Source organism: Puma concolor, chromosome B3, assembly GCF_028749965.1.
Source record: "Puma concolor isolate L17-30 chromosome B3, mPumCon1.1.hap2, whole genome shotgun sequence".
NCBI lineage: Eukaryota > Metazoa > Chordata > Mammalia > Carnivora > Felidae > Puma > Puma concolor.
The window spans coordinates 130,888,626-130,914,169 of record NC_141672.1 but is presented as its reverse complement, the minus strand read 5'-3'; the positions used below and the strand labels follow the sequence as shown (position 1 = coordinate 130,914,169).

Below are 25,544 nucleotides of genomic sequence, written 5' to 3'. Positions count from 1 at the left end.
ATGAGCAAGTCTGAGAACCCAGCCGTGCCCCACATATTGCTGCAACCGAGCCCATTTATAACTGTTCACATGCCTACAGGTGCACACATGGCTGCTAGATCACCAAACATCGCTCCTTATCAGGACACTTGTATCTCTATGCCTCAGTCCTGCGTTTCTCTCCATTTCTGAGTACTCATGTACTCAGCACCTCAGTCCTCGATGGGGCACAAGCCTCCTGTGGGCCTCCTTCTACCTCTGCTCCTCCATTTCCAGGCTTTTGCCCATCACATTCACATTTTTCCCATCACCAAGTTCTTGACGCTTTGTTCCGGGCCCTCAGTGAGGTCTCCCAGCAGGTGTCGGACGACAGGTAACAGAACTAACCCTGCCTACATACTGCCACTGTCAGGATGGCTGGGCTTTTCTTCACCTGCCTCGCCAACTGTGAGTGCATGTGGTTGGTTTGGTGTTAGGGAAGCAGCGGAGGGCGTGGGCTTCAGGGTGACCGAGAGGCAAGCCAGGACCGGACAGCAGGACCATATCTAGCACTATGTGGCTCACCTGAGGGTGGCCCAGAGGGACTGGAGAAAGGGGTTGAGACAGAAGCAAGAAGGTAGAGGAGGCCAAAAAGCAACAATGAAGCCTGAGTACTATTATGAGCCATGAATGTCCCGGGAATCTCCTGGAGAGCCTTCCTGAGCTGCTTCTCCCCCAGAGGTTGTGTTCTAATTGATGTCAGGTGAAACTCAGGCTCCTGCCACTTATAAATGCTTCAGGAGCCCCCCTTGGGCAGCAACGCCCAGCTGTCACCTGTACCAGGGCCCCAAGTTTTCCTGAAGAGAACATTTTGCAGAGGCCACAACCCAAGCCGACCAACCAGAGACAAGATAAATTCCAGAATGGGAAGAGCTGAGAAAGGGCATATGGAAGTCAGAAAAAAATCCCTGGAAGAGCAGGTGGGGAGAGTGCCCACCTGGAGAACAGGCAGCAAGAGCCCAAACATGGGGCGTGGCTTGTGGGTCTGTCAGGAAGTCTTTCTGTAGATGTACTTGGGTTAGAGAGGTCACTTAGTTTGACTCAAGGCAGGAACTGATCTGGCTCAGGCTTATCTAACAGAGCCTCCTAAATCCAACAGAAGCTGAGATTTATTTTCTGCAAGAGAAAGCTCTTTGTTTCTACATATAAAGATATGTCCTGTCTTTTTTCCCCCTGTGTGTGGGTGGCCAAGTGTGCACTATGTGGTTCCCCTTCCCCCTCTCAACTCCCCACCCAGAAGGGCCTGTGTTTAGACATTTCCCGAGAGCTCTCAGTCTTACCTGATTGAGAAGCTGCGTGCATGGCATTCTGGGTCTCCCCAGGCCCCAAATGTTCAGTTGAGACTCAGCTCTGTGCCCTCCTGCCCTCCAACAGTGCTAGGGAGGGCTCTTGCCATCAAGTACCTCCCCTGGGCCTAATCATGCCATTTTCCCCCAAACAAAAGGCATTCTAACCAGCTGTCTTAGAACCACTTACTTTCTCCCTTCTACACTAAAACTTCCAAATCACAACAAACAATATATTCTAAAATTCTGGTAGATATTATATATTATATATTATATATTATATTGTATATTGTATATTATATAATATGTTATATGTTATACATTATATATTATATATACTATACCCAGGTGTTTACCACCCTGAGTGCGCCCAATATCATCTGATGTATTATACCCAATTATCTTAATATTATACTAAAGCCACTAGCAACTTCCTCCCTGATCTGTGAGGGTGTCCCTTGATTTTGTTTTTGCTTTTCTCATGGGCCATCAGCATGGACCTGAGCTTCTAATCCTCTGCAGGGGAGAGTCCTTCCCATGGCCGATCAGGGTTGAGCCTCAAAAGCATGAGTTTGCCCAAGAGAAACAAATGCTTGCTTCTAGCTGTCCTTCTTTAACTTGAAAGCCAAATACTGATAAACATCTTGGACACCGAGGTCTACCATAACGTACCCTGTTCTGGTTTCTCATGGGAAAACACCTGGGCAGTGCTGGCCCAGCTGGGTTGTGTCTCTCAAGGCACACCCTGGCCCCCACTTCATCAATTTCAGTTGTAACCAATACCAGGTGTCAGCTATAGCTCTCTGGAGTAAGAGAGGTCCATCATGGCCATCTTCTAGCATTCAGGAGCTACTCCCCTCTCTTGGCCACTGCAGGATGAAGTAGTCCCTCATTTTCAGCTGGGTTCTCAGGCAATCATGGCAAGACAGAGAGACAGATGCCTTCCCAAATGCACGCTACCACATTTCTGTTCACTAGGTAAACATACAGCTGCCTACCAGGCAGTCTTTCACGAGCAAGAAGGCAACTAAGGTCATGAAGGCTAGAAAACCTCAAAGTCAAAGTCACGGTCCATCACAGCTTCTGTGTGGCACCAACTCGTCCTCCTAGCGGAAGTGCAGAACAGCCCCTCCCAGGTTCTCATCCTCCAACCCCCACCAGGAATTGCAAATCCTTCAGTCCTCATCTAAACCCAGGCCTGGAGTCTTTCCACCCCACTTCTTTACCAGGTAATCACCAGAAAGCTGTCGATTGCAGCTACAGTACTTGAGTTTCGTAGGGAAGCCCCTCTTGCTGACACATTGGCTTTCTTCTGCCACTGACTGTCCCTTCTGCCTTGGTTGGTAGCAATCTGAAGGTGCCTTGGTTTTGTGGAGATGTAAAAGTTGTCTCCTTATTACCCTTCTCTTACAACGTGGATCCTTACTTTAATAGCCCTAACATATGGGTATATTATCATAAAGGGGATCCCAAATCATATCAAGTAGAGACTAGAAATTTTTAAAAAGTAATACTAGTTCCCTAATCTATAAAAGTTAAATAATACCTACCCCACAGAACTGATCAATAGCATAATGAATGCACAGTATCTAACACAGTAGATGTTCAATAAATGAGATTGGATTTGACATAACCATCACTAGTACATTATTAATTCCTGTCCTAAGCAGAATTATTGATATTATCATGGTAAGAATTTTTCATTTAATTCATAATTTAGAACCTATCTGATTGCAGGTTGGATCGGAGCCAGTTTACAGTACCAAAAAGTTATTTTTGAACTGTAATATGTAAAATACAACCGTTCATACAAAGAGACCCAGAAAAGGGGAGAAAACCACAATTTTGGGACTTAGGAAAATGAGTCTGAAAACGAGCCTGACATTTGCTTTGCGTTTTCTGACAGCCAAAGCAGAAAGAAAATCAGGTTCACTTATGCGACCCTCATTGTCTGATAAATGCAATGAGTAGCTCATGTGGAAAGTACACCTTTCTCCTAACATTCAGAGCTGGGGTAACTGCTCTCACAGATCCTCATATGAGGTATCTGGGGTAAACAACAGAAGGGCCAGGCTTACGTGTGCCCACGTGCAAGGGCACACACCCCTCCTTCAGAAGACAAGTTTCGCTTTATCAGTATTAAAAGGTTAGGGACACCAGTTGGTGAGTCCCCTGGGGACTTTCTAGGGGTATGCAGAAGAGTACTCTCATTTTCTAAAGCGTTCACTGAGAAATCTGCCTGAAGAACATGGACCAGTTGGCTTAGGTCCACTGAGAATACCATCCTATCCTTAGTTCACCTGTACTTAAGGAACACGGAGTTAAATTACTTGGAAAACACGGAAATTTAAGTTGCTATATTTCAAAATATACAACAGCTTCCAGGTTTCATATCTGTGAAGCAGCCTGGCCAGTGGTTTCACGAAGAGTGCAGGCTGAGCCTTCTTGTTAGGCCTCCACACAGTCTGCTCTGCAGCTCAGAGCCCGGCTGACCAGAAGGGTCTGCAGATGGAGAGAATGTGGCTTCATTCCCGGGGGGGGGGGGGGGACCCGCTTCCCAGTGCTCATGAATAATCAGAGACAACAGACTTTCTCTGAGAAAACCATAATCACCAGACTAGGGGCAGGGCCAAATGCTAACAGAATTTATTGGCTTTGATTAACAATAAGGTGTTTGTTTTTGTGGGTAATTAGAGTTCAATAGCAAGCTATAAAGAGCCCTCCAAGAAATTTAAGCAGACTGTACCTAAAGGCTACTGGAATATGACTAAATCTAACCATTCATTTCTGCAGACCTGCGCTGAGGTGCCAGTGACCCAGCATGATCGCACAGGTCATCAGGGAGAAAATGGCCCTCTGTGTTCTTACTGTCCAAGGAGAAAGGCCTCTGTGCAGCACGTGTGTGTTCACACGTGGGTGCAAAAAGCACTCTGGCATGTGCCCTGGCTCCAAATGCTGCAAGGAATATTGCAGTTCATAGAAATCTATTCAAAAGTCCACGACAACCCACATGCTGGGAAACGTTTTGACAACTGCATTCTCAAAACCATTAGGTAGTTGGTTCCGAGGAACTGTGACAGGCTGGGTGGGTCACTGAATAGCGGGAAGGTGTTTGCCAAAGTCGTACTGATTTACACTTTTCTCTCAGCAACCACTCTTGTTTTTTTTTTTTCCATAAACCAGAAATATGAAAATATATTTGATTACCATTAGTTTTAAAAATTATTTCCCGGTAGGTAAAAAGGTATAGGCAATGTGCTGTCACCAGTGTTTTATCACTCATTGTGCTCACATCATGATACTCAATAGATATAGAAAAGTCAACTACCAAACCCATCTACAGGAGTGAAAAACAGGAGAGTGGGGCCAGATAAACAAAACAAAGAAGAAGGAGAAGGAGAAGGAGAAGGAGAAGGAGAAGGAGAAGGAGAAGGAGAAGGAGAAGGAGAAGGAGAAGGAGAAGGAGAAGGAGAAGGAGAAGGAGAAGGAGAAGGAGAAGGAGAAGGAGAAGAAGAAATATACATCTATATCTAGCCATAGATAGGGCTAATCCTAGAGGAAATTGCTTTTGTCCTCCTCCTTACAGATGGGCTTTACTCAAGAAGCAGCTTGAGTTCACATTTAGGGTCCCAGGCATCTAGTAGTCCATAGATCACTAGGAAACATTTACAGTACATTTATTCCCCCAAGAACTAGATTTCCATTTAACTTTGTTCGAGTCAACCCAATATAAATGTTCCTATTGTTCTTCATGCCCTGACCTCCTCAATTTGCTTATTTATTTTTTAAGTTCTCATGCAGTCATACCACAATTTTTCCTTCAGAGAAAAACAAAACAGACACCTATTGCAGGAGAAACAGTCAACACTCAGGCCACAGTTTTAGAGTTGGCTGGCTGGCTGCCACCTGAGACTTCCTGCAGGTGATCTTACTCATAGACCAGCCACTCAACCCCTCTGACCTTCTGTTTCCTCCTCTGAAAAGACCCTTTCTAGAACATCTTTGGGCTCTGGGGTCCAATGGCTATCCCATCCTCAAGGGAAGAATTTCCATGTACAAAGGCAGTAGCTGATAATTCTTTAAACCTAAGACACTGACATTCTACCTTCAGACAGCTGGACTTTATCTATGAAGACAAATCCCATTATTTGAACGATATACTTAGAGTGAATCAAAGATTGTGCTGGTCCAGGAAAGGAAATGCAACCAAAGAGGACACTCTGGGATAAACTTCTTCCCTCTACAAAATAGACATGAACACGGAATTAACATTTCAACTCTCAGAGACCATCTGTTCAGTAATCTCTGGGGCTCCCTGAAGGGCTGGGACCCAGGCTTGCTGACCTAGGTCTGTGTTACGAAAGAAGCAAAGGCTTAGAGCAGAACTGTTTTAGAACTTACAGAATTCAAGTGAAAAAATATATATATTCAGAAAGGAATTGGAAGAGGCAGAACAACACAGAGTCTGATACTTACTTGTGGCCCAGCTCATGAGCGATGGTAAAGGCCAAATTGAGACCATTGTCTTCGGCAAGGACACATTTCCTCTTAGCACTGCACACACCTCCTAAGTAAGCAATTCCTGCAGCAGAGACACAAAACACATCCTCTTCAGAACGTGGGAGGCCCTGACCTTGCGGGGCAAGTCCATACGGTCAATATCACACATGATTGAGAGAGGAGGGGCAAACTGGGAGGATGATGTGGCCACAGGGCTAGAGCTGTCATTCCAGAGCTCACGTGGGGGATGGGCTTAAGCATACCGCTTTTGGATTCACCTAAAAATAATGAACAATAATAGCCACCATGCAGCTCTCCTAAGCATCTAAGCGGTGTCAGGCAATGTGCTGAGTGTATACACATTATCTAATTTAATCCTAATTACCCACAATGGCAGTAACAGAAGGAAACCAAGGCTCAGAGGTGAAAGGTAAGGTGGATTGGCACCTGGCCCAGAGAGGGAGGGAGGGAGCATCTCCCTAAGTCCTGCACTCTGGGCACCTTCTTCCCCTCATCCCAGCCCTAGCCCTTTGAGGGCCAATGCTCTCAGGTGTGAGCAGGAAGCAGAGGAGCAGCGGGGCTCCAAGAAAGCAGGCCAGGGAGAGCTGGGCAGAATATTCAGAAAGATGTTTCAGGAATCCTTGGGAGAAAATGAAACAGGGAGCCCAAGGGAGGGAGAGGACCGTGGAAGAGTGAGGGCCTGGAAATCATCACTGGGGATGCGCCCTGTGGACCAACTCCTCTGCACACACACACCTGACTGGGGTCCTTAGGCCCCTCCCTGAGACAAGAACCCAACCCAGCCAACTGGGAGCAAGACAGATGTGGGGGACTGGGGTGAGTGAGGGACAGGAGGCTGCCACAGCCTCTGGTGGGCAGATGGGAGTCTTCTAGGGAAGAAAGGTTATTCTGGCAGAAAGGTGTGTATACAACAGGAGGGCCCTGGCCAGGCTGGGCACATCTGAGGCACGTACTGGCCACCTGTCTGCAGGCTGCCCCTGCCCCACGGCAGCTCTCTGCACTTCCTGTTAGCTTCTGCTATCTCTGCGCCCAGGACAGGCATCTCTTACAGATCCAGGTGGCCCTAGGGCTTATCTCAACAAAAGAGTCCGTGGACCCCACCCCCTCCCAGGGCTTGGGACAGAACTCAAGTGAGGGCTGGAAGCATTGCGGCACCTGCCTCCTCCACACACCGTGAAATGGATGAGTGGGTGGTGGCACAGAGTGGCTGGCCGGTCACACGCCCAAGAAGATTCAGTGTTGCTCCTGCTGTGAGTTCACAAAGGAGGTGGGGGGTGGGGGCAGGCATGTGCCGCTCAGTGGTGCCTGTTGACTGGCTAGCTGGAGGCTCTCCCAGCCTGACTCTGCCCAACAGCCCTGTGCCCTGGGAGGGACTGCGGCCACCAGAGCAAGAGGCACCTCTTTTCCACCCACAACGCCATCAACCGCCAAGCTACACGCTGCCCCATTCAGAGGGCCCCTTTCACAACGTGCACAGGGTATCCCTGGAGCTGACACCTGCCTTGCGGGCATAAGAGTTGGGGGAGGGAACGAGTTGGCAGAAGGTGGAAGAGAATGGATGGGGCGGTTGGGGGCGGGGGGGAATTAATTAAAAATGAGTCTCTTTCTCTGCTCCCCCAAAGCTAATCCAATCCTCTTTGTTGACATCAAGTTCTAACTGAGGTAGACCTCAGCCACACACTGGACACCCCCTCCTTCCTCCTGACTGTCCCCCATGAACCCCTTAGAAGTATGGCACCCACATCCCTGCTCTGCAGGGAGATGCTTCTCCCAGACTCCACTCACATTCGGCACACCAAGCCGGCACCACGGGGTATGTCTATTTTTATTTGGAAACATGCAATGTGCTTGGCCAAGTTTGCAGGATTAAAAAAAAAAAAAAAAGAAATGTTATTTGGCCTCAAGATGCTTTTTTTGCACGTGGACATCATAATCCGGCAATGCAGACTATTGGAAGGAGAAAAATGACAAGCAGAGAAAGGACATGCTCTGGCTTCTCGGTGCCTTCAAGGTCATTATTCTGGTTTTGTTTAAAAATGCTTTGTGGGTTGCTACACCAAGTCCAGCAGTGAGTAGGTGGAACGCTTCTACATAGTGCTGATGGTATGTGCGTGCAACAACACACGCACACACTCCGATGCACACCCAGAAGTGCTCTCCCAGCCCGGACTGTGGCCTCCTGGGTCAATGAATCAATTGGAACAATCAGATGTGGTCGCCCCCGGGAGAAGTCATCTGGTGAATGGGGGAAGGAGGCATCTAAAGCCAGCTGTGCTGAGCTTGCTGTCCCACGAGCGTGTGCTGAACCAGCAGCTTCAATGCCACAGAAACACGTCCCCTGGCCTCTGCCACACTCAGCACCCAGAGCTGGCAGTCCTGAGTTTCCACTGGGATTAGGTAACACGCGACATGAGGGAAACGGCTAAGCAAGGAGCCTTCCAATAATTGCATTTTAATTTTTCCAAGGCCCAGATGATTTTTTTTAAACTAGAAAACAAAGGGTCGGTTTATTTACAAGAAATGTTCTCACACAAAGGCGGATTAAGGTCTAGTGCTTTCAGTGATGTAGTCCAATCATGAACAGCCTGGTCATAAGAGCGAGCAAGGCAAAGCGTGTAAAAGAGGACGGCCCCTGATCCGGAGTGCAGGGGACTTGAGCATTTATGTGCCACAGTGTGGAAATGCGTAGAAGTCACAAAACAAAGTCTGGAGAAAATCCCACGTTGTTGTCAAAGTAAGAGCTTCGGGGAATAAATGGTCATTAAGCCATGAGCTCCCACGGGAAACGAAGCCACTGCTATTCCATGCTCCCTGGGAAGAACAGCAGTGTGGGGCGGAGGGTGTGCAGAAGCCCTGGAGAGAGACCTGTCACCTCAGGAGGCAAAGGCACCAACCTGGAAAACCTGACCCAGCCCCACACTGGCACTTGTCAAGAAATGAGGAAATACTACTTTTCTCTACGTTGATTTCCTGTTAAAAAAATGAGGTCTGTAAGCCCAAGTTCTGGTAACATCGATGCTGAAGGTGTGGGACCAGGGGGGCCTTCCCTGGTCACTGGAATTCCCTACGCAGACAGCAAGACCCTAGAGTGGTGCTTTTCCATGACTTAAAATTCTCCACACACATAAAAAAATCACAGAACTTACTTTTGAAATTTTAAAAACATCAAACAACACATGTTTACAGAGCTCCTTGGAATAAAAGGGAAACAGACAACGGGGTCTTAGGGTCCTCTCTGTGGACAAGCACTGCTCTGCACGCGGGACCCTCCCTTATTTGGCGGGTATGGTTACTGGCCCAATTTACAGACAGGGAAATGGAGGCCCAGTCGCCGGTTATAGGGCTGACCAAGCCCAGGCCCAGATCCAAGGGCAGGACTCTCTTTTCTCCAACACCAGGGCTTCTCCAGGCAAACCCTCGGCCTCCCTCACCAAAGCTTTGGTGACCAACAACAATGAATAATCTTTGGGGGTTTTGACAATTTTCATAAATCTTAATGTGTGTTTCTGCAGAGATGGGGGCATAAAATAAAGGTTTCAGGTGTTCAAGTCCAAACGTTTTTAAAATGAAAGATAAAGACTCACGGCATATATGCAACAATAATAACAGTTACCTCTAGGACATGGTGAAGTCATTATAATCTTAAATTTTCTTCCTTTTTCTCGTTTTTTTAAAATTTTTTTTAGCGTTTATTCATTTTTGAGAGACAGAGAGAGACAGAGCATGAGTGGGGAAGAGGCAGAGGGAGGAAGACACAGAATCCAAAGCAGGCTACAGGCTCTGAGCTGTCAGCACAGAGCCCGACGCGAGGCTCAAACTCACGAACTGTGAGATCATGACCTGAGCTAGAGTCGGACGCTCAACCGACTGAGCCACCCAGGTGCCCCTCTTTTTCTCTTGGTTTAAACCTAATATAATGAGTATGTGCTTGCCATGAAAATCAAAGTTCTTGCTTATATTCCATTTATCCAAGGTGACTTATAGCAGAGGCAGAGGTGGGAGCGACCTCCCTGACCACTCCCTGCCTCAAAAAAATACCCTCCAAATTTTGATCCTGAGTATGTGGCCCTTCAGACAGCAGAGATGAAGGGAGGTCACAGTCAAGGCATCACTGAGTGTATGATTGTATCCAAATAGCGGCTCACCCCATCTTTGCTACACTTCTGGCAGATTAGGGAAGCAAAACACGCTTTTAAAAATCTGAAATGCTGGGGCCCCTGGGTGGCTCAGTCAGTTAAGCATCTGACTCTTGATCTCAGTTCAGGTCATGATCTCACAGTTCATGGGATTGAGCCCCACGTCGGGCTCTGTGCTGACAGCACAGAGCCTGCTTGGGATTCTCTCCTTCTCTGCCACTCTCCTGCTCATGCTCTCTCTCTCAAAATAAATAAACTTAAAAAAATAAATAAAAATCTGAAATGTTGATGGGCTGTAAAGAGTTTTTCTGATGCCTGGAGAAGTCTACCTGACTCATTCAGAAAAGCCTGTCTCCTAACCTACCCTCCCAGCCATGCCAACACATTGTGGACATTCTCCCTTCTCCTCCTTTCCTTGATAGGATTGCAATTTTGGAGAGGAAATTGGCTGAGGAGATTTAATTATTTTCTTTCTCAGTAGAAAACTGCACGGTGTAAGCACAGAATTCTTAAACTCTGGGTTGACCATATTCTTTCTAGGTTTAAGAAGTAAACAACACATAGCTGTATAAACTCTGATTTATCCAGCAAATTGTCACGTGTAAACAGTTTACAGCTGTTGGCCTTGTTGCCCATTACTCAGACCTTCTTGGACTCTGCCTCTGAAAGAAACGGTCGAATTTCTTCTACCAACTGCTCAAAGTACTAACACCACTATGGTTATCACTGGGACGCAATGCTGCCAATTGTGAGAAAGCAACTTATATCTACTCACTTGGCAATCACAGTGGTTGGGACAGAGTTGCACATTCAGGCTCGTGGACATGTCCTCGTGCTCTTGTAAATATTGCTAAGTGGTTGGAAGTATGAGCTGAATGTGTAAACAGCATGTAAGAGCAAAGTCTTGGGGCACCGGTTAAGCATTCGACTCTTGGGGTTTCAGCGCAGGTCATGAACTCATGGTTCGTGAGTTCAAGCCCCGTGTCGGACTCCATGCTGACAGTGCAGAGCCTGCTTGGGATTCTCTCTCTCCCTCTCTCCTGTCCCTTCCCCACTCACTCAGTCTCTCTCAAAATAAATAAACTTAAAAAAATTTTAAAAGAGCTAAAGTCCTACAGTCTAGTATGTGACAAAAGAAAAGGAATTACAGTTGATTCTTATTATCAGTGGTAGGTAGATTCTAAAAAGTCAGTGTAAACACCGGATTCTCAAATACACAGTCATTGCTCCCAGAGGACATTATAGGGTTAGGTTCCTATGAGCTTCTAGTCACAACATCTTTGTCAACTGATTAATACATAACCTTGTGTTATGTGTTTGTGTTCAAAGATACCTCATTTAATATATGGTTGATTCCTTCACATTGAATTCATGGCCAACAGTCCTATAACTCCTGCCCGAATGAAGCTTATGTATTTTCTCTGTTAGGCACATGACAGCCTTTCTCTGCTTTAGACCACTAGACAGCACTTAAGCACTATTCTTGGAAGCCATTGTAAACAGGAAAATCACCAAAAAAAAAAAAAAAAAAAAAAAAGCACAAAAATGTAAAAAAAAAAAAAAAAAAAAGTGGCACCAGACAGGCCACGAGAAAGGCATTTGTGTACAGTATGACAGCTGGAATGAGAAGGCAAAAAGTCACCCTGTTCATCTGGGAACGTGCCTCTTTGGTGTCTCAAAATTTTGCTTCTCTGCACACGTCTGCAAAATGACCACATAAGCACTACAAAGACTGATTTTGGAGTCACAAATAAATTTTAGCAAGTAGGCAATTCACCAATGCAGAATCCTCGAGTGATGACAATGAACTGTATTCTAAAAAATCATGTCCTATTATCAGACACAGTGGAGTCCTCATCAGCTGCAATCAGGAAATTCAGCCTACATTTAACTGTCACGTTCATTTCTGAACTCTGTACTATCCAAATCGTTTGGTTAACTCAGGTCTGTTCTCCTCCACACTTTTGCTTCTGCTTCCTCTCCAAGGTGAGTGGCCCACAGGGCCATTGCCTCCACTGTAAGTCACTGACCTCCTAAATGGTTCTGCACAGAGTGGACAAAGCCTCAGATGTGCTGAAAGACAGGCACAGCTTCAAAAAATTGGGACAGAACATTAACGGGAAGGCTCTGGAGGGCTGGTAGAAGTGGCCTGAGCGGCACAGCCCCGCTTCTTGGGACTGAGGAGCACCGCCTTCCAGAGCTGGCCCTGCCGATGGCTCTCTGCCCCAGCTCAGTGCCCCTATCTCCCAGGAGCACAGCTGGATAAGCCTTCCCAGACCTAGCCTTGTCTTAGCAATTCCACTACCAGTATGTATACCAGTTTCCCTGTTTCTTGTTTTCTGGATCCCTTGGGGTCAGCTACTATGGAAGGAAGATGAGTTAGCCAAGGTCTTTATTCCTACACCATGAACAGAGGGTGAGGGCCATGGCTCACAGAGGGGCATTAGTTCCTTCCTTAAACGTGAGCATTGCAGAGGCTGCCACTGTAATTCAAAAGTGTCGATACCTACACACCTATTTACCGAGCAGGATGTCAATAAGCCGAAAAATTCAGCAACTTACTCAAGGCTAAAGGAAGCAGTAAATGCACAAAGTAAAGGGAATAGCTTGCGAGCCTGATCACTGAAGGGTTCAACATTCCCAATTTTGAAACTAGTACAAAATTAGAGTAACCAAAACAATGTAGTAGTTGAATAAACAGACATTTAGGTCAATGGACCATAACTGGGAGTCCAGAATTAAACGTTCACATTTCTAGTCAATCGGTTTTCAACAAGGGTGCCAAGACCATCCAGCGCAGAGAAAAAAGAGCCTTTTCAACAAATGGTGCTGGGACACCTGGACAGCCACATGTCACACCTCCTTCTTCATGTGGTACACAGAAACTAACTCCAAGTGGATCGCAGAGCTAGATGTAAGATCTGAAACTATAAAACTCTTAGAAGAAAACATAGAAGTTAAGTCTTTCTGACCTTGGGGTAGGCAAAGCCTTCTTAAGTAGAACATTAAAGGTGCAATGGAGGAAAAGAAAAACTCATGCCAGAGTGTTCATCGAGTCAGACACCTTCCCTGGAACAAGAGAATAGCTGTGTGGGGCTGGGAGTGAGGTGGGGAGAAGAGTCACCAAGACAGGCAATGGACATACAGACGCATCCCAAGGAAGCTTCCCAGCCTTCCCCGTGCAATACGGCTTTCTGCTAATTGGGAGCCATGGCCCAGCAGCCTTTGGGTCACAGGCTAACTTGCTTAGCTAGTCCAAATGTCACACGAACTGCAGTTTTGGGAAAGGGGGGTTCTTGATGATGGTCAGAGTCAAGGAGAACTATACACTCTTACTCAAGGTTTCCCAAGTGCCTCCAGGATCCAGGACTTTGGGAAAAGATGCCACCCTGGTGAGGCAATCACAGAGCCAAGTCCCCAGAGTGGACTGGAGGGTCCCAGGGCTGGAGCCATGGCTCCAACAACATTTTGATGAGTTAAGTAAGTGTAGGGGTCAACTCTCCCTGGGGATTTACAAGTTCGAAGCAAAAAAGTTTATCCTAACACTTTACTGCTTTCTTAGAAAACCCAACCGTGCTGGGACAGGGGAGGGAAGAGAAGTAACCGATGATATTCAACAGACCATGACCAACATGAGCCAAGTGCACGGAGACATCCTGCAGATTTCCCACCCTCCAGGGAAGATGGCACTTGTATCCTGGGCGGGGGGGGGGGAGGGGGTGGCATCACGTGGGAGGGGATCTCTAGAGTGCAGACTTAACATTCCTCAAATAAGCAAGGTGCCTCTCCTCAGAGGACTCCACAGAGGCTCAGGGGCTTCTGGAAGAGGCCTGGACACCCACTAGAAAGGGCCCCCAGCAGGCCCACCTCAGGACATTGGAGGTGGGGGGTCTGTCCAGACATCCCTGAAGATCTCTTATTTTAACAAATACTTCATCAAGTGTTTCCTGGGCTACCTATACATGACAGTATCATGCCAGGTGTCATGCACGCTTGCATGTACTCCCTGAGCATGACAGGGACGCCGACCCATCTTCTGGCATTTGCCATTCCGGAAGCACGACCACCTAATACTGAGCCTGCTCAAGGTCTGCACCTCTGTAGCACAGCAACCGTGCCTGTGTGTGTGCGTGCACGTGTGTGGGTTTGTGTGTGTGCACACGTGAGTGTGCATGTGTGGACATGGTCGCAGGCAGATGACACAGAACACTCTTCCTGTAAGCTGATACCACGAGGTTGATGCCTACACTCCCATAGCAACAGATGCAAACGAATTTTGGATGCTTTCATGCGTTGTTATCAACTGGATTGCTTGGCATTTATTTTTGCCAATAATGTAAGAAGGAACTTTGACGGTCCTGCTTCAACAGCTTTAAGACTCCTCTGTCTTCTTCTCTCCCCATTAATGTTTTCCCTTTACCGGTAGGTTAAAATGCTCTCCCTCTCCCTCTGGAAAGGTGGGGTTTAGGTGCGGATGAGGCTGAAGGGACATGTGAGGGGTTTTGTCTAAAAATATCTCTTCCATGAGGGGAAAGAGACAGCTAAGGCTTCCACAGGGCCAGATGTCTCCAAAGGAGGGTCTGTGAGTAAATTGAAGTGCTCCCTGTGGGAACCAAGTGCTCCCTGGAAAGAGAACATATTCCCGACTCAGCCTTCTCATGGCCAAAGGATGTGCCCTGAGTCATAGTCCCTTCTCCACCATTCTGTTTGAGCTTGTTAGAGGGCCCAAAGACAGTGCCACATGGGAAGACGGCTAAATCGTGGTGGCAGCCAGAGCCACGAAGAAGGCAAAGTGACTGGTGGCTGATAAGAGGGATCTTATGTACGTTCATCATGCCCAGCATGGAGGACTGCACTGTGTCCCCCCAAATTCACATGCTGAAGCCCTAACCCCCACTGTGACTGTACCCAGAGATAGGCCCCTTAAAGATGTAATTAAGTTTGGGTTGCCTGGGTAGCTCAGTGGACTGGGCACCCAACACTTGATTTCGGCTCAGGTCACGATCCCAGGGTTGTGAGATAAAGCCTGCTCTCTTTCTCTCCCTCTGCCACTCTCTCCCACTCACAGGCTCTTTCTCTCAGAGTGTGTCTCTAAAATTGAAAAAAAAAAAAAAGATGTAATTAAGTTTAAGTGAGGTCATAAGGATGGGATGGAATCCAATATGACTGGTGTCCTCATACAAAGAGGAAAAGACACCAGAGACCTCTCTCCCCATGCATGCACAGAGAGCACATGTGAGGACACAGTGAGAAGATGGCCGTGTACAAGTCAGGAAGAGTGGCTTCACCAGAAATCGACCCTGATAGCACCTGGATCTTGGACTTCCAGCCTGAAAACCTGAGAAAACAAATCTGCTATTTAAGCTACCCAGGATGGGATATTTCGTTACGGCAGCCTGAGCAGACGAATACACCCAGCATGTGACCTGGGTACAGATGCAAGTGCCCCGTGTCTCCCTTATTCACGTGAGTAACTGACACAGGAACTCGCCATCCTCATGTGCCAGATGACACCAGAGCCACCCAACATGCTGGGGGACCGGGCTCCCTGTTTAGGACACAGTTTGGTAATAGGAAACCGATCTGGAATGTTGTACGGGCCATCAGTCAAAACAGCAAAAACGCGTGGTAGTCCCCGAGTAGCATTCTGGGAGTCAAGGATGTATCTATGGCTCTCTGTGTTTAAGGTCATAAAACCCCTCAACCAGTGGCACTTGGAGGCACAGAGCTGACATCTCAGTCATGTGGCAGTGGGGTTGGGGCTGGGGTCCCCCTGCCTGGGGAGAAGGGAGAAGATGAGGTTTTGCCAAAGGCACACCCCCGCCATCCACAGCATCGGCATCTTGAGATTGCCCGTCCCTCTGAAATGCTCTCAAAAAGTTCACCAGCACAGCCTCTGAGGGAAGAGCCAGTTTCCAATGATGCTTGTAAAAGTGACACGGTGTGCCAGGTCTGAAGGGCGGGAGGCTCAAAGCTTCTCTTCAAATCCCCAGGGAACTGCAAAGAACGCCAGGGAGAGGGGACAGGGAGAGGACTCAGGGGGCAGGGAGCTAGGGAACTGACCTTCTGGGTCTGTGTGGAAACCTGGGAGCCGCACCAGGCACACAGCAGGCCCCCAAATTTCTGCCAAGCAAGGGAAAGGGAGCCTTGCTGCTGTTTCTGCTCAGTGACTCTCAATGAAAGCGGAACCGGCAGCAGCGGGGGCACTCCATGTGCACAGGGCCAAGCTCAGCAAGCCGGGAAACACAAACGCGGTTGTTCTTTTCACCTTGACTCATTCAAAAACGACGAGTGCACGAGCCAGGAGACACACGGGAGCTTTCGGTGCAGACGGCCAGACAGTGGTTAACGTGTGGGAGGAGAGGAGCCATGACTGAGATGGGGCCCGGGGAGGGGCGTCTGCCTGGCGGACAAACTCCAGTGGCTGACCGGGCGGGGGTGGGGGTGGGGGGGACTGTCACACAGACGCTCCCATTATCATAATTCACCGAAGCAATTTAAAAAGTCAGGTCTGGTTACCCCTGAGGGAACAGACACGGAAGGGGCCTAAGCGAGTCTTCCCAGGGCCTGGTAGTGTCAGGTTTCCTAGTCTGTGGTCTGGTGATACAGGGTGCTCAGTTTGCAAATATTTGCTGAGCAGTACACTTAGATGGACCTGTCTCTATGTAAATTAGACTCCAACTGAATTTTAAAAACTATAAAGAGGGGCGCCTGGGTGGCTCAGTTGGTTAAGTGTCCGACTTCGGCTCAGGTCATGATCTCGCAGTTCGTGAGTTGAAGCCCCGCGTCAGGCTCTGTGCTGATGGCTCAGAGCCTGGAGCCTGTTTCAGATTCTGTGTCTCCCTCTCTCTCTGACCCTCCTCCATTCATGCTGTCTCTCTCTGTCTCAAAAATAAATAAACGTTAAAAAAATTAAAAAAAAAAAAAACTATAAAGAGATGCACATACAAGTGAAATAGGAAAGTACGGACCTGATTTAACAGTGTGGGAATGACCACGATTATTGGCCAATTTAGATGATGGAAATTGGTCTTCTCTCAGGAGCTAATGTATGACATGGCAACTACCATTGATGCTACTGTATTGTTTAATTGAAATTTGCTAATGAGAGTGGCACTTAAGTGTTCTCACTACCCTCCCCCCCCAAAAAAAAAAAAAACGAAAGTAAATATGTGAGGTGATGGATATGTTAATTAACTTGAGGGGAATTCCTTTACAATGTATACATATATCAAACATCACATGGTACACTTTAAAAAGTGTATCTTACAATTTTGTTTGTCAATGATACCTTAATAAAGCTGGGTGGGGGTGGGAAACAGAGTTTGTATTGAGAGCATTCAAGGGTCATAGGCTGAAGTCACAGTGCTAATAATTAATTAATCACAGAGGTATTAACTAGTCAAGGTCGGGTTTATCAGTATCACCAGACCTCACCTGTATTACCTGTATTTCTCAGACCATATGTGCTGCTTCTAGAATTCACCTTTATCGTCTTGCAAGGACTCTCGCAACGGTATGTTCTCGAAACTTGCCTGAGACAGCCCTGATAAACAGCTTCACTCCCTCTCATACTAATAGCTGTATTTCCACAGTCGGAATAAAATACAAGGTCACGCATAGAAATATTTGCCAAGTTAGCAAAAAAAAAAAAAAAAAAAAAAAAAACCCACAAGAAAAAAAGAAAAGCTTTCTCAGAATAATTAAGAAACCACATTTCCTGCTAAATGCTTAGCCCAGCAAAGTCACCCTCTTGGGGATACACTGTGAAATCTAAGTGAGACCCCAGGACAAGGGTCAACAGCAGCACCAAAGGCGCTTCCATACTGTGCTTTGTTCTATGCCCCTGTAGGGTGGGCCTGGCTCACTGGCTTTGCATGGGGCTGGGCGGGGGGAGGGAACGGGGAAAGGTCAGGCCAAGCCCCAGGGCATCTCTGTGCACCAGCTCCTGAGCCCAAACCCGTAAATCCCCACTGGCAGGACACTACAGCTCCCTCAACTGAGAAAGTAACCCAAAGTGGAAGTTGGCTGTCATTTTTGACTCAACATTCATGAGCTAGTCCACCGACCATGACAAGCCCTCCCTTCTGATGGCCTAGGGAGGTTTGGGTGGGGCTCTGTGTCTACTGACGTCATTCCATTTGACGTAAAAACAAAATAAAATCTAGCCTCTCAAAAAGCAATGTTGACAAGAGTAATGCCATGAAGTCAGGAGAGTGCCAAACACGTGGAGAGGAAACAAGCGGATCTGTGGTGGACGTGGCAGATGAGGAAGATGCCCAGCCTCTGGGGTGGCTGAAAGTGGATGGTATAAATTCCCAGGCCCTGCCTTTGGGCTGAAGTCACTTTGCTGCTCTGAGCTTGTGGACACAACTCATAACCACCCGGCTACTGTCTTGGTCCGTTCAGGATGCTACAACAAAATACCACAGACTGGGTGCTCATACACAACAGAAATTTATTTTTCATAGTTCCGGATCCTGGAAGTGTGTCACTGTGGTCAGGTGAGGGCCCTCTTCCAGGTCACAGACCACAGTCTTCCTGTTTTATCCTCATATGGCAGAAGGGGTGAGGGAGCTCTGTGGGGCTTGTTCTAAGGGCACTAATCTCAAACATGAGGGCTCCACCCTTGTGACCTCATCACCTCCTGACACCATCACCTTGAGGATGAGGATTTCAACATATGGATTTGGGAGGCATGGGGAGGGACACAAATATTCAGACCACAGCAGGTACATTGAGTTTCAGGATTATCTCGGACTGCAAAAATAGCATGAATGTCGGTGTCTCTATCTAAAATGTCAAAGGCAGAGAATAGGTAAGTGTTCTTCATCTTTTAAGCAATTCCACATATTTCCATCTCATTTTTGTGCTGACAGTCCCTACGCTCTATCTCCAGGACAAGACTTGGGGATTCAAGCCTTGCTGTGGCATTCTACCGAGCCTGGCCAGCCTGGCCATCCCACACTTTACCCCAGATGCAGCCCATACCAAACAGGACTTGCTACTCCAAACTAAGCATTCTCGAGCTCCCCCGTCCCCCACTTCCAAGTTCAAAAGCTCACAGACCCAGGGAACCTCTCTTTCTCTCCTCCCCCACCCCATCTCAGTAATCATCAAGTGCTGTCATTTCCTGCTGCTCACAGACTTGGAGACTTACTCCTTTATCTCTGGGTCCAAGCCCAGACCTTTGCCATCACTTTAAGCGTGGACTTAAGTCATATCTCCTCAGGGGTCACCTCCCTGTGTCTCCCCACTCTAGTCCTTAAAACACCAGACTGGAGTGTGCCCTCCTCCATTGATTCTTCTCCAATCCTGCCAGGGCATGCTTCTCTCCTCCTCTAGATGCCCAGAGCCCATCATGGTACCTTTACTACAGCAGAAGCCCTGTGTTCATGGTAGCCCAGGCATCTGAACAAACCTTACGTCTGTAAAGACACTAAGCAGCCTCTCTGGCCAATTCAACCTGCATGCCACAGTGTAGGTTAACACATCCTCAAAAAGTTCACAAGTAGGGGAGCCTGGGTGGCTTGGTCGGCTAAGCATCTGACTCTTGGTTTTAGCTCAGATCATGATCTCACAATTTTGAGGGTTCAAGCCCCACATCGGGCTCTGTGCTGATGGTGCAGAGCCTTCTTGGAATTCTCTCCCTCCCCGCCTCTCTGCCCCTCCCCTGCTCACGCTGTTTCTGTCTCTCCCAAAATAAATAAATAAACTTAAAAAAAATTTTTTTTAAAGTTCACAAATGAATGAACACATGCCAGCCCTGCCAGCTTACTCTTCATATAACACCAGCCTCTGCTGCTTCAGAGGTCAACTGGAACAGGGAGGAATAAATAAGAAGGAGGAAGACGTTGGTGAATGCTAACATTTCTTAAACACTTACCATGTGCGCACCAGGCCCTGTGCTGATGATTTCCATACATTATCTCACTGTATGCTTATAATCACCTGATGAGCTACATACTATTATTATCCCCATGGTACTGATGAAGAAACCAAGACCCTAAGAAGTCGATAGTTTGCCCAAGTTCAAGCATTGAGTAAAGGTGCTGAGACTCAATCTCAGGGCTTTTGTACCACAGGCCTTGTCTGAAACTTGCACCAGAGGCTGGCAAATGGTGCCCACAAGCAGGATCTGGACCACAGAAATGATGGACCATTTAATAAACTGCTATGGCAACAGGTGATCTGCAGGGCAACAAATGAATTAAGTTCTCCGCCTTGCCATACCATACACAAAAACCAACTCTAAACAGATTAAATACACAAATGTGAAAACCAAACTTGTGCATTCTATCAGAAGGAAATGCAGGGCAATGCTATTATGATCTTAGATAGTAAAAAAATAAAATTAAATTAAATTAAAGCAATACCTAAAGATTAGCAATCATAAGGGAAAAGACTGAGAAACCTAGTTAAATCCACATGGGACATTTCTATGTGACAAAAGGCATCACAAAGTTCAAGACAGAGGGCAGCCAGGATGAAGTGACTTGCGGCTCGCATGGCCACGCAAAAATGTAAAAGATGTTCCTTCCACCTCACTAGCAGTCAGAAGTGCAAAATAGCCACTCACACCCAGCATGTTGATAAAACCTAGCAAGGTCGTCAGGATTAAAGACTCTCAGGTGCTGGGGGTGCCTGGGTGGCTCAGTTTGTTAACAGCCTGACTCTTGATTTTGTCTGAGGTCATGATCTCATGGTCTGTGAGATTGAGCCCGTGTGTCTGTCCTCAAGGAGCCTGCTTGGGATTCTCTCTCTCCTCTCTCTCTCTCTGCCCTCTCCCTGCTTGTTTGTTCTCTCTCTCTCTCTCTCTCTCTCTCTCTCTCTCAAAATAAATCAATAAAAATTTTTAAAAAGACTTTTGGATGCTGTTAATGAGAGTAAAAACTGGTAGAAAGGCCATTTCCAAGAGCGATCTGGCCCGTCCAGAAAAGGTGAAAGATGTGCAGGCATTGAAAAGTGGCTATACCCCAGGAAGTACCAGACTGCATTTCTGCACTGGCATGACCTACCCACTGGCCCTGGTGACAGCAATCTCTGCAATCCTCCCCCCTCCGAACACCTGGGCACGTCCACACATGTCCACATGCATGCACACACATGCACACATGCACGTGTGCACACATACAACCACAACTCTACAAAAAGATGCTATTACCATCCTCACTGGCCCGTGAGAAAACTAAGGCACCCACAGGATGAGCCACTGTCCCAGGCTCATGCTACAAGAAGAAGAACCCACTGAACCAGGTAGGCTGGCTATAGGCTGGTCAGTCCCCAGAGGACACCTCTGCTTCAGGGAGCTGGAGGCAGGCAGGGGAGACAGACACACAGCCAGGTCTGCGCAGAACGCATTCCAGGGGCTACAGGAGAAGCCTGCCAACTACTGTTCAAAGCCCAGGGAGTTTTCTATTAAAACATAAACTCAAAAGACTCTAATACAGATGTCTTTAACCCTTAAAACTGTGCAAAATTTGGTACATGTGTGTATTTCTTGCAGGCAGGTTTATAGCGTTCCTCAAATTTCCAAAGGGGTCCATAACCTCAAAAAAGTTAAAAACACTAAACACAGGAATCCCAGAATATAATCAAGGACATTCCCTAGGAAAAAATCCTCTCTGGACAGCCAAGTCAGACCAAAAGATCCTGAGAAAATTACCCTTCAGCCCTCAGGGACTACCCAAGCATTCCTCAGAAGGTGATAACCACCAACGTTTTGCAGAATGTGCTTTTCTTTGCCAGATCTTAACTGACTGACTCATGGAGTAGACGAGTAAGGGTCGAACTCCCATTATTCACCAACAATGTTACTTTTAAAAGAGCAGCCAAAGCGGTACAAACATTGGAAGGTGGATTTTGTCAATTAGGTGCATGCACTTTATTGAGAAAACACTTTAAATTAAGTATTCAAGTTATAACGGACACTGTGGTTGTAAAGAATTTAACAATGAAAGAAAAAAAACAGCTGGGGGATACGCATGCACATGTGTATGATTTACAAATACATAACCCAGAGTGTTGAAATATATATATGAACTTTTCAAAGAAACAACTGTTCTGTTTTGACAAGGCCCCTATCTGTTCCCTGGGGCTGCATTTAACTATAGGACTTTTACTGTATCTTAGAGTGTTTTATTGGATCAGGGAATTGCACGTATGTGGAAGTGGACCTCATACAACAGAGTACAAGTGACATTTGTTACAAATTGTCTTTGTTTTCTGCAAATGACTATTTCTTAAAAATGAATTTGTTTTAGGTTAATAAGAGTAAAAACACAACATAAAAGCCATTTGTTGATTTCGCTCTCCACTTGAAGGATACTGACAAATTAGCATTCTCATTCATAAAACTTACGTCAGCATCTGCTGTATCAGCTTCAAGGTTAAGGTCAAAGGAGCATTTATCCTGCTTCATCCTGTCCACAGCACACCTGACATCCTGACAACACCAGCACATGAATAGAACAGAGCTTTGGTTTTCTTTAAGTCCTCCTCAAAATTGGTCTAACATAAACAACCAACCAAAACTTGGAGACAAGGCAGGGAGAATCCCTCTTATAAAAGGATAAGTCCTTCAAGACCATCTTCTGAGAAAGTATGAAATTGCACACAAATTTTTAAGGCATTTCTTAACCACACTGCTGGCCTGGCCACCATCCACTCTTCCTGGTACTGGAAACCACAGAATGTTCTGGGTTCATCTGCCCGGCCTGCCACCCACATAGGATGCTGAAACCATTTCTTAATGCCTCTTGTATTACCTCCCTTAACTGGTCACTCCAATTCCAAATATGCTACAGACTTCTTCTGAGATGGGCTTAGGTTATCACTATGGGAACAACGACACCATGGAAACGTGGAGGTTTGCTGTGAAACTGTCCCATCAACAATTTATCACACACCTGCAATGGTGTCTTAGTGGCATAGAACTGCCCCATTCCATTCTATTGTCCCACTGATCTTTTGAACCTCAGTCTGGTATCATGAAATAAATATTAATCCCAACCCTCTTGGTTTAGAAGATCTTCCATTCAAAAACATAAGAACCCAAGAATGCAAACTGAAAATTCCTGACGCTGTACCGTGCAGGGCAGGCTCTGGCTACAGCCAAAGCCAGCCCCGATGACTGGTTTGAAATGCAGAGGCAATAATAAATCAGACGGACTGGTGAACACAGGAATCAAACCAGAAGGTGGCAGAGAAAATTTCCCAAAACAAAGCAAGAGGTTGACGGAGGATCAGCTGTTCATGAGATTAAGTGACAATCTTCCTGAACTCCTTTTTAGAGTTTGTGTCTGGATTTTGTCTGGAACATCTACCAAACTGATCGAGACCCCAAATATCTGGCATTCCTTTTATAACTCCAGCCCTGTAACTGTCCCTTGGCCACGGTAGTGGGACATTTCTAGCCTTGATTTCAGGTTATGATGGACTCTCCTCTTTTATCACCTGAGCTTTTCTAGCACAGATAATGCCACATGGAGTCTTTATACAACCATCAGAGACTTGGAAGACCTCTGGGACACCCACACTGGTCATCACTGCCCTTGGTGGGCCATTTGTCCCTCCAGCTGATAGTCAGCAAAGTCTCTGACTGTCCTGGTGTGAGTGACCAAGGCAGCAGAGGTCCCTCTCTGGGTATAAGGGATGGTCCACAAGGCCCCTGGGCTTCTCTCTAGGTAAGGGCAAATGGACCTCCCTGAAAAAAGCTTCTAGTGCATTTCCATTCTCCTGCTCAAAGACATGGCAGAATGGCCAATGAACCCCACAAGAGACCCAATTCTTCCGAAGACGGTTCTCAAACTCAGAGTTATGAATTTATGATTAAGGATACTGTCTGACTCTCCATAAGAGAATTGGGATTGTGCTTATTCAAGCAGGGCTGACTTGGAAGCCACTGTATCCAACATAGCCTTGGCCATTCTTGGGGATATAAACCATGGGTAGACTTCTCTCTAGGCCAGCTGACTCTGAGGGGCTGGGGAAGACAGTTCTGGACTCAGGTCTGTGTCTGAATCCCACTCTGCCATTTACCACCTGGGTGATTATGGCAATTACTTAATCTCTCCAAGCATTTTTCCCCATTCGTAAGATGAGTCTAATACCTAACTAATGGTTTGAGGATTAAATGAATAATGCAAATAAAGCATTTTTCACATAGTAAACACAGAACAAGTATTATCTATTACTGCAATTGTTTTTTACCAAATCCAAATTTAAAAAAAGAAGTTTTAACAAAAAGTATTCATCAAGCTAAAATTCTGTGCCAAATAGCATACAACAATTTCTCAATTATAAGCTTTAGTTGCCAGTGTAAAGATGTGCTAAGCCTCTAAATGCTTTTATCAACATGACAGGGGGTTTGGAAAGCACCATCCTCAGTGGTCTTCGGGGCCACTCCTCTACATGCTCTGGGGGCAAGGATGCAGCCTGGTAGCAAGAGCTATCAATGTGCCCTTCCATTGTTTGGAACCATGCTGTATTTCCTCACTCTTGATCTGGGCTTCCTCAGCTGACCCAATTTCAACTTGGATTTTGTACTGATTCCTTCCGTTTTTGTTTTTCTTTTTTTAAAGTTTATTTTTGAGAGAGAGGGTGAGAGAGATAGAGCACAAGTGAGGTGTCATAGACTCTGGGTCTGATGTTCTCTCTTGTCCAGCAAGACAGGAGGATGCAGGATTGAAAATGCAAGAGAGGTTAATGTCTGGGAGGAGACAAGAGCCCCGAATAAGGGTCCTTGCTCCATTTTTATTAAGACCAGAAGACTTACAAGTGTGATGGATGTGATGGACGTGTACAAAGAGACAAGGAAATTGTGAACATTAACTCATGGGTGTGGGAGAAAGGGGGTTTTAAAGATATGCGGTGTTAGGGGTTTGGGTCAATACAAAACAAGATTCTGGTGCTGGGTGGAAGGTTGCTTACAGCAAACATGAGGCACCACCTCTGTTTACTTGAACTGATCTAGGGGACAAGAAAGACAGAGCATGCTACCTCAGGGTCAAGAAGGCACCTTTCTTTTGCTAATTATCTCTGCTCTGGGCAACTTTGCCTGCAGTCTAAAGTCCTGTCTACCTGTTTACCTATTTTGGTCCTTCCTTCCTGTGAAAGCAGCTTTCTGCTATTATACTAAGTTGGGGGGCATTTCCACCCTGAATGCCTAATCTTGTTTACCTCATCTTGGATGTTTTCATCCTGAGATTTCCCATTCCTATACCTTTGTCCTATACTTCGGGCCTTTGCTCCATTTACCTAAGCTTATTTACCTAATCTTGTTTACCCAAACTTGGGTGTATGCATCCTATGGCTTTCTAATTCTTTATGCCTTGTTAACAAGCTCAGGGAATTCCTAAGCCTATTCCCCGCAGTGGGGGAGAACCAGAGAGGGAGGAGACAGAAAATCCCAAGCAAGCTCCATGCTGTCAGTGCAGAGCCCGATGTGGGGCTTGAACTCATGAACCATGAGATCATGACCTGAGCCAAAGTCAAGAGTAGGATGCTTAACTAACTGAGCCACCCAAGCACCCCTGGGTTGAGTCCTTTCAAGCACAGGGCTCAAAGAACTCCTTTTGGGGAT

The 25,544-nt window shown here is 46.6% G+C and overlaps 1 protein-coding gene across 4 annotated transcripts in view; it reads right to left on the bottom strand.

Annotated features, from left to right (window-relative positions):
• Window positions 1–25,544, bottom strand: part of ADAMTS17 (ADAM metallopeptidase with thrombospondin type 1 motif 17) — a 345,249-nt gene that overhangs the window by 204,125 nt on the left and 115,580 nt on the right. For all 4 annotated transcript variants that reach the window (XM_086711412.1, XM_086711414.1, XM_086711413.1 and 1 more), the window contains exon 8: window positions 5,781–5,886. In XM_086711412.1, the coding sequence (XP_086567538.1) occupies window positions 5,781–5,886 (106 nt within the window). The remainder of the gene's footprint in view (window positions 1–5,780; window positions 5,887–25,544) is intronic.